This window comes from Prunus avium, chromosome 7, assembly GCF_965620075.1.
Source record: "Prunus avium chromosome 7, drPruAviu1.hap1.1, whole genome shotgun sequence".
Taxonomy (NCBI): domain Eukaryota; kingdom Viridiplantae; phylum Streptophyta; class Magnoliopsida; order Rosales; family Rosaceae; genus Prunus; species Prunus avium.
Window position 1 is genome coordinate 7,784,732 of NC_142290.1, and position 10,083 is coordinate 7,794,814.

Genomic DNA, 10,083 nt, shown 5'->3' on the forward strand with positions numbered 1-10,083 from the left:
TCCAAAAGAATCAAACAATTCCTTATAATATTCCTTTGTGTTTACAAAAGCATGGGCTGATTTTTCTTTCACCAAAACAAAATGGCATGGGCTATTTTTTATATAATTCCTTCCCATCTTTATTTCTTAGAGAAGTCCACTGTGTGTTTATTTTACTCTCCTTATTTCTTGTTGGCTGGTCCTTCTTGGAAAGAGGCATCTCTTTCCTTCTCTTAGCTGTTTTCCTAAGATAACATTTTGAAAAACTGAACAGCTAGTTGTGCAGGTTTTTACTCATTCAAATTATTCTTCTTGAGCAGTACACCCTATTCTTTTATATTGTTTTCTCTTCTCTTGAGTCTTCGCTTCTGAGAGAAGGGTCTATATATGCGTGTGAAGCTCTTCTCTTCAAGGGGGGGATTTCCATATTATGTAAAACAGTTTCTGCCCATTCCCATATACACCTTAAGCAAATTTGTTTATTAGTTTTTGAAAAGAATTTTCATATGTGCTCTTGAGCATTCAAAAACATTCCATTTATTTTCAGCCACTTGAACACTTGAGAGCATGTGTATGATTGCATACACATAGATTATCTCCAACGTTAATTCATATTTATTGTGGCTGAAAGTTTTGTTTCATTGTTGTTATGTTGAATTAAACTATTTGCTTCAAGTTCATTACTTCTAGTTTAATCATCACAACACTTAGGTTTCATTTGTCTAGCTCAATCATACTTTGTGATTGAGATAGATGAATCTGTGAAACCATAACTCACTTCATACATCAAACTACATGCAACTTGAGCTTGGTGCTCTTGAGAGGATTTGCTGCTAAGAGATAAAGAAAAGGTGATTGCTGAAAGATTGGATTGTAGCTGCCTATAGGTGATAGATGAGTTAAGTCTTCTTTCGTTTTTCTTGTATTTCTATTTGTGCCTAATAGGAATGCAAAGGGTCCATCCCCTAGAATTCATTCGGCCTTCATCCTTGCCGTGACCGAAGAATCCGGGAATGTAGGGGCAATGTTTGTACCTAATACATCTCGGCCAAGGAAGCTGACCGAAGGAACAACAACTCGGCCCTAGCGTCTATCCACGGCCAAGTCATTGATTCGCTTCCTTTTGTTAAAAACAAAAGTGAGTTATGATTCAAAGTCATCACGGCCTCGGTAATACTGGCCGAGGACAAACTCCTCAGATACACGGCCAAAGTGGAAAAAAATCAAGTGGCGTTGCCACGTGGCATCATGGTCCCATGCTTCATTTAATGAAGTCATGCCTCTGATTACAGCAAAAAGCCCATGATCCACGTAGGAGCATTTAATGAGCCAAGAAAGAGGGGACGTGATTGAAGTCAGATATGGTGAGTAAAATCAGGGATTAGGTGCGAAAATCCCATGATTTTGTAAGGCTAAGCCACCAACCATCAGGCCAGGGCATTAAATGCTCCTCCAAAGCCCGAGATGCAAAGCCCACCATCAGGGCGGCGGCCGGGGTTTATGGGTGTCACACCACCATGCTTCACATTCCCAAATGCCGACTCGACTGCCCACTAGTTCTGATCAACCTCACCATGTAGATTTTCAGCTTCATTGTCTCCTCAAGGCCTTCTCTATAACTAGCAAGCTCCAACTACATTTAAAGGGTTCAACACCAAACACAAGCCTCCCATGGAGCAGATTATATTTTACTGTCATTTACTTGTCATTTACATTCCTGTAATGCCATTTCAATACATTTACTTGTTTTCCTAGGAGTAGTGGCAGTTTGTAGAAAAATCCATTCATCAATATATCATACGACCCTTGATTTCCAAGGCACCGGAGCACCATCTTTGTTACTCTTTCGCTCATCCCATATATCATACGACCGTCGCCACCCAGCGACACGCCAGAGCACCACCTAAACACCACCATCAGCACCGCCATTAACGGCCTTGTAGCTCAGGCCGTGAACCTAATGGCCGAGATCAGTTCCTCTCTTGGCCACAATCGTTTGATTAAAAGTCAGTTTCAAACAGGCACATCACTCCTCTATCCAACCAATCATATCACCCTCAAACGCACGGTAAACCGTGCTGGCACGCCCGCGCACAAACCACACCATACCCAAGAAGGACGACCTGTGTTGACGCAGATCCACGCAGCCCGGAGCACCAGGCCGTGAGATTCGCTAACACCAACACTTTTTGGCACGCCCGGTGGGACATTGCTCTTGTAATAGTAAGAGCCTTATGGTGGAAACTAGGTCACAAGCGAAGCTCAAAAACAAGAGAACCAAGATGACTTCGAAAATTCCAAAGTCAACCTCACCAATATCGATCGAGACCGAGCAGAGGGCGAGCGTCTCGGTCAACGTCCCGATAGTGACGGCCCGTGTGGCCGAAACCATGCAAGAACAATCGCGGATGGAAGAGTTGATGGCCAGACAGACCTACAGGATAGAAACCTCCTTTATGGCTGCAATGGATAGAATTTCGTCGGATTTGCGAACCCTCTTCCAAGAAAGGATGCCGGTTGCTTCACCCTCAACTCCCCTTGGAGCCGGGCAGAGAAGCCAGGAGCATGAGAGGGCCGAACCTTATGGTGAAGGCAGCAGCCTCGGCGCTGCTGGCCACAAACCGGCGTCAAGTTATGGTCAGCATTCCCAACCGCCAATGAATAATTGGGGGCAGTCCCAGCAAACATGGGCAAATCCCGGCCCGGCCTACTTGGCAGAGACGCCGTACGGCCACGTCCAGATAGTTGTGGTGTTAGGACAGAGTAGCCCCAAGCACTCCACTGTCCAACAACTCGGCCTGTCCATGCCTTGGCCGCCCAAGCACAGCCCGGCCCAAGCAACGCGTCCACAACATCATTATAGCAGTACCGACAGAATACCATGGCCGTTGCGCAGCCATTGCAGACGCCGATATTCCCGTCGGGCTCCCAGCTTCAGTATCAAAGTGGCAGAAACCATACCATGACCGTCCTGACGGCAACACAGACATACTCGGGCTCCCACTATCAAAGTGGCCCAAACCGGCAGCAGGTGGCCACGCCTTTGCAGCAGGTAGACCATACACACTCCGACCAAGCCCATGACGCTTACCAAGTGCAGTTCGGTTCAGTCACCACAGCCGAGCCCATTGTTCAAATAGCCCAACAGATAAGGCCACAGAACGATGCACAACAGGTCCTGCGACCGTTTGTGGCCCAGCTGGAGCCGCCCCCTCTGCGTCTTCAAGCCGAAGACGTTCGGCGAATGATCGAGGACGGCTTGGCACAAAGACGGCCGAAGGCACCAAGGTATACTAAGCCGTACCCACCAGAGATCGACCGAACTCTCCTTCCCTGGAATTATCGACTACAAGAATTCATGTTGTTCTCCAGGGACAGACTCGGACGCCCAGAAACTCCGGTTGTTCGTTCATTCCTTAACCGGCGCGGTGTTTTCCTGGTTTATAAACCTTCAACCGAATTTGGTAAGGGACTGGGCTGACATGGAAAGGATTTTTCATGAACACTTTTACCAGACTAATCGGGAGATAACCGTAGCCGAGTTGGCAAGGATGAGTCAGGCCGTAGACGAGACACCCCGTGATTACTTGCAGCGATTTAAGACGTGTAGGAATTGGTGCCGAACGAACCTACCAGAAAGGGAGTTTGTCAAAATGCCCGAAGAAGGGCTGGAATTCGAGTATCGGAAAAAGTTCCAGGGGATCGAATTCCGGGACATGCATGACCTGATCAGCAAGGTGGACAGATACACATCCTTGTTGAAGGAAGAAATGCAGAAGAAAACGGCCTCAAAAGGGACGTATTACAAGAACCCCATTGTCGGCTACGCCGAGGCAAACGGCCCAGTCGAGGCCGGGGATGATGAGGTTGAAATAAGCTCAGCCGAAGTCAGCTAGACAAACCATTCAACTGTAAGGAACTTGTCAAGGCCGACAACAGCCGAACCAAGATCCACGATGCCAAGTTTGCAACCCGAGAAATGAAGGCATACACCTTCGTCTTGATGAGGGCCGAGGCTATCTTCGATCTACTATTGGCCGAAAAGCAGGTTAAATTATCTTTCGGTCATAAGATTCCAAAGGCCGAGGAGCTCAAAGGAAAGACATTCTGCAAGTACCACAGCTCCTGGTCCCACATCACGAACAACTGTATCGTCCTACGGGACGTTATTCAGAAGCTGATAGACGAGAAGAAACTCCAGTTCTCAGAGAAGGCCGCCATGAAAGTTGACATCGAGATGTTCCCTCCGCCGGTCATCAACATGGTTAATGCCCAGTTTCAGGCCGAATATAGGGAAGTGCTTCGGCCTGATAAGGCTACGGTAGGAAGCTCGTCGTCAACAACAAAGCCAGTCAAGGAGAAGGAGTTATTGCCCAAACCAGAGCTAGTGTTTTGCGACCGATGCAAGAATGAGATCGGCCGATCCAGGCCACAAGAGAACAAAAGGAAGGCCGCTGAGCCCTCTCGATCGGGCGCAAGGAGGTTCGCAGATCAGTACGATCGCCGACCGGTCAGCAAGGCCGTATTCGATCGGTTGGGGGCATGGATTCCCAGAGTCTCGTATAGCCAAGGAGACGAGGCCACCCCAAGACACATCAAGACCTTCAAACCTCCGCCGGGCGATAAGTACTCCTAGAGAACTGAAAGCTGCAGCCCCGGATGAGTCGGACAAGGGTATCATCGATGTTTACCGCGGAAGGGACCCCCCATTCTCGGCCAACGGTTTGTCCTTCCTCGCAGAGTTCCATAAAGACCACTCTGCCACTGACCTATATGGTATGGTCCTTGAAAATCGAGAGATCGTGGAGCTGGCCCTTAAAAATACTAAGGCAGAGGGGCTCCTCATTAGCAAGGAATCTGACACGGCCATCAAGGCCGTATACCAGGCAAGCCGGGAGGCTAGAGCGAAAGGGATGCCGGGCTACCAACCTAACGTAGGTGGATTGGAGGCCAAGGGTCCTTTCAGCAAAGACAATCTGGAGTACCTCCGCCAATACTTTACCGTAATCACAGCCGATTCTATCTTCGGTCTGACGGCCGAGGAAAAGGTTCGAGTCAGTCTATTGGACGAATACCTAACGGCTAGAGATGCGTTGACCAAGGCTAGACGGTTCTCAAGGGGAAGTCCAAGGTTTCGGGCCTCTCTACGGCCGAAACCCCCGCGAGCAACATCCGTGAGACCGCGCGTCCTGTGAGGACGACCCCACATTAGGGATCTCCGATGAGGAATACGAGAGGATTCTCGAGATGGTTGAGGAGAGAACCCTCACAAAGGATGACTGCGCGACCGGAGAGAAAGCTGATAAAAGAAACTTGCACGGGCCGAAACAAGTAAACATAAACATGGTGTTGGTTTTGCCCGCTGAATTCACGGCCTCGGCCCCAGGAGGACAGAGCAGCGGCCTGGACAATGACGTGTTCGAAGAGCAGTCTGATCAGAGGCCGAAGACAAAGGAGGAGTTGTTGGCTGTGGCTTTTAACGAGGTGATACCCAGAGACGAGCCAAATAAATACCGGCACCTGAAGCCATTATACATCTCGGCTCATGTCGAGGGGATGCCAGTGTCCAAAGTTTTCATTGACTGCGGTGCGACGGTCAATATTCTCCCCTATTCCCTGATGAGAAAGCTAGACAAATCGAAGGAGGACCTTATCCCTAGCGACGTGGTCATGAGCAGCTTCGTCGGCGATAAATCCAAGGCCATTGGGGTATTGCCGTTGAAAATCACCGTGGCCAACCAGACGAGAGTTGCGGCCTTTTAACGTGGTTGAGTCCAGTGTAGACTACAACATATTGCTCGATCGCGATTGGATTCATTAGTCCGGGTGCATACCCTGATCCCTTTTTTAACTACTGTTCTTTTGGGACGGCCAGAAGGTATCCATACACCCGGCTGACGAGAGACCGTTCGAAGCCAATGCCGTACAAGCCCGAATCTACAACGACGACGTCGGATGGGTCGTCCTCACCGGCCACGACGCAAGCGGCTGACCAACCAGGACGACGGCCCAGAAAGTGCTGGAGCTAGGCGCCAAGAATGTCCGACAGGATTCGGCGCGCGAAGTATTGATCGACCTTACTAGCCTCTAGATGATAGACAAAGCCACCAAAGAAGAGGGAGCAGCGGCCGTGATCGACTTGCTAGAAAGACTGCTGGAGCATTGGCCGGAATAATCCTTGTGGCCGAACTCACCTATCAACCTGATTGAGTTCCTCCACGAATCAGATGACGGGGATGTTCTGACCATCGACGACTTGGAAACGGTGCCTGCCGAGATGGAGGATGACTACCCTGAGGTTCAGGACCCTTTACTAGAAATAAATGTAGGGACGGAGGCCTAACCACGGCCTCTTTTTGTAAGCAAACTTTTGAATCTTGAATTAAAGGCCGAGATTATCGGTCTGCTCCATGAATATAAAGATTGTTTTGCTTGGGATTATCACGAGATGCCTGGATTGCCAAGAGGCTTCATCCGTACAGCTAGGTATGTTGAATGGTTGGCTAACATCGTGCCAGTTTTGAAAAAGACCGGGGCTTTGAGAGTTTGCACCAATTACAGAAACCTAAACCTCGCGACCCCCAAAGACGAGTATCCCATGTTGATGGCTGACCTCTTTGTAGACGGGGCCGCGAAGCACGAGCTCCTTTCCTTCATGGACGGCCACGCTAGCTACAATCAGATCTTTATCACCGAGGACGATGTCCACAAGACGGCGTTCAGATTCCCAGGGGCTATCGGAACCTACGAATGGGTAGTCATGTCGTTCGGTCTGAAGAACGCCGGTGCAATATACCAACGGGCTATGAACCTCATTTTCCATGATCTTATTGGTCGAACCGTCGAAGTCTATATCGACGACGTGGTCGTCAAGTCTCTATCCAAGGCTGACCACGTGCGGCATCTCCGCCAGGCATTCGATCGGATGAGAGTGCACGGCCTGAAAATGAACCCCAAGAAGTGCGCATTCGGTGTCACGGCCGGGAACTTCCTCAGTTTCTTCGTCCATCAACAAGGGATCGAGGTGGATAAGAATAAAGCCAAAGCTATTATGGCGGCACCTCCACCAAAAACTAAAAAGGAGCTCCAGTCTTTTCTCGGCAAAGTCAACTTCTTAAGGCGCTTTATATCCAAATTGGCAGGAAAGATCCGGCCACTGACCCCCTTGCTCAAGCTGAAGGATGTGGAGAGATTCGTATGGGGGGCCGAGCATCAAACGGCCCTCGACGAAATCAAAAGATATTTATCTCAACCGCCGGTTCTTATGCTATTGAGAAGGGGGAAGCCCCTGAGGCTCTACATCTCGGCTTCTGAAGGTTCTATCGGTTGTCTATTGGCCCAGAACAACGAGTCTGAGCGAGAACAGGCCGTACACTATCTCAGCCGTACCCTTAACACGGTCGCACCCTTGAAAAGCTATGCTTGGCACTCTACTTCGCGGCCACTAAATTACGGCATTATATGCTCCCTTCGGTCGTCCAGATCATCTCCAAGACCGATCTTATCAAATACATGCTCACCAGACCAATCATACGCGGCTGAATTGGTAAGTGGACGATGGATTTATCGGAGTTCACCTTCCAATATGTGGCTCAGAAGTCGGTCAAAGGTCAGGCCCTCACCGATTTTCTGGCTCACCACCTGGCTCAGGGGCAAGAGGAAGAGTTGGAAATCGAGATCGGCATGGCCCGCATGGAGAAGAACTACTGGACCATGTACTTCGACGGCTCAAGTACCGAGACCACATCTGGGGCCGGGGTCGTGATCGAATCCCCTCAGGGGCAAAGGTGGCAATTCGCTTTCCAACTTGATTTCAAATGCACCAATAATCAGGCCGAGTATGAGGCACTCATCATCAGCCTCGAAATTCTGAAGGAGATGAAGGCGACTCCCATTTTGGTTTACGGCGATTCCCAGCTGGTGATCAACCAACTGACCGGGGAATACCAATGCACGAGCGAGAATCTAACTACATATTACGTGACGACCCTCAACAAGGCCGACGAGTTTTCTAGAATCTCTTTTGTCCACGTCCCGCGTGCTGAAAACCACGAAGCCAACGAGATGGCCCAGGTGGCGTCAGGTGTACACATTCCGGACGGCGACCATGACCGCGTGATCAAAATCGAGAGACGCACACCGCCAGCTTTGGCCGAACGAGGGATGACGACGCAAATGTCATCGGCCGAAGCAGACTGGCGCTACCCCATAGTCAAGTATCTACGCGATCCCTCCGGCAACCACAAGAAGACCACGCGCTTTCGGGCTCGGTTTTATTTGATTTACCAAAATGAGCTGTATCGAAAGGGGACGGACGGCCTATTACTCTTATGTCCCAGTACCGAAGACGTTCAGGTGATTATGGCCGAGTCTCATGAAGGGATTTGTGGCGCCCATTAGTCCGGCATCAAGATGAGGTGGTTAGTTCGGAGGCACGGCTACTATTGGTCGACAATTTTAAAAGATTGCATAGAATATGCAAGGGGATGCATTAAATGTCAAATCTATGGCCCCATACAAAGGGTACCGGCCGAAGCCCTTCACCCGGTCACCAAACCGTGGCCGTTCAGAGGGTGGGCCGTGGACATCATCGGCAAAATCTATCCGGCTGCGTCCAACCAGCACGCATGGATTCTGGTGGCAATTGACTATTTTACTAAATGGGTCGAGGCCGAGTCCTATCGGTCAATATCTAGCGCACAGGTAGTTAAATTCTTTGAAAACCACATTGTCCATAGGTTCGGTATACCTGAAACCATCACGGCCGATAACGGCCCAGTTTTCGCTTCTGCTGAAATCCAGGAGTACGCCAAGAGAATGGGGATCAAATTGGTTCATTCGACGCCTTACTATCCCCAGTCCAACGGACAAGCCGATGCAAGCAATAAAGCGATCAAGGGCATTCTCGAAAAGATGATTAAAGAAAAACCTAGAGCTTGGCACGACTTGCTCCCTGAAGCCCTTTAGGCTTACCGGGTCTCAAAACGCTCGGCCACTGGCACATCCCCTTATGCCTTAACCTACGGCCATGATGCTATCGTTCCAATGGAGTTAAAGGTTCGGTCTCTCCATGTGACCGAACAGCCTGGACAAGAAAAGAAGGACTACGCTCAAGCCATGGCCCAGGAGCTAGAAGATTTGGAGCAGTCAAGACTTGATGCTTACAACCTGATGCAAGCACAAAAGCAGATTGCGGCAAGGGCCTACAACAAAAGGGTCAAACAAAAGACCTTCGCCGAAGGTGACTTGGTATGGCGTGCCGTACTTCCTATCGGAAATAAGGATCCTCGGTTCGGCAAAATGTCACCAAACTGGGAAGGGCCGTTTGTTATTGAACGAATTCTTGGCCGAGGTGCGTTTCAGTTAAAAGATAGAGATGGAGAGCGTCACAACTTGCCAATTAATGGCCAATACTTAAAAGGGTACGTTCCATCGCTATGGGAGACGACCGAGAATGGATCATAAACGGTAAATTGGTCTAAGACGAGAGGATGCACAAATAATTCAACAAAAGATATATTTGCTTCTTTTTTGAAATCAAGGAACGGCCAGTTGTGGCTGACTAAAAATATACATGAAATATAAAAATAGTCTATTAATGGCCAAAAGTTTATATTTCATGTAAAAACGTTTATATTACATATCCTAAATTTATGAACAAAGGCCTAAATCCCGTCACTGAACATCCCCCAGATCAAGCAAGTGATCCTTCTCCAAGCGATGTCCCCATTGTCCATGTCCGCCAGCCACCTCGCCCTGATCAGCTTTCTCTCGGCCAGCGCTTTCTTTTTCTCGGTCGCTAAACCCTCAAGGATTTGCTTGGCCGAGGATTTTAGTTCGGTACCGGCCGCAACCGCACGCTCTCAGTGCTCAAGAATGAGTTCGCGTCGGGCCTGGAGCTCGGCAATTTGGGCCTCAACCTGTGCAAACTCTTCATTTTCTCTCTGAACGACGAGGTTGTTTTCCTTCAATTGGGCCATTGCAGGTTGGGCCTGTTGTTTTATTTTTGCCAGCTCATGCTCCAAGGAACACCCCTCGGTCATCCTCATACCGGCTTCACGAACTTGTAGCTAGTCTAGCTGGGCCGAGTCCAGTAGACCGAGG

The 10,083-nt window shown here is 49.3% G+C and overlaps 2 protein-coding genes across 2 annotated transcripts; both read left to right on the forward strand.

The window, feature by feature from the left end:
- The first annotated feature begins 7,536 nt into the window (after positions 1-7,536).
- Positions 7,537-8,379, forward strand: LOC148292962 (uncharacterized). Its single transcript, XM_088244520.1, has one exon. The coding sequence runs from the start codon at positions 7,537-7,539 to the stop codon at positions 8,377-8,379; it is 843 nt and encodes a 280-aa protein (XP_088100646.1).
- A 645-nt stretch (positions 8,380-9,024) lies between these two features.
- On the forward strand, positions 9,025-9,444 carry LOC148292963 (uncharacterized). Its single transcript, XM_088244521.1, has one exon. It carries the CDS (start codon positions 9,025-9,027, stop codon positions 9,442-9,444), a length of 420 nt encoding a protein of 139 aa, XP_088100647.1.
- Positions 9,445-10,083: the final 639 nt, after the last annotated feature.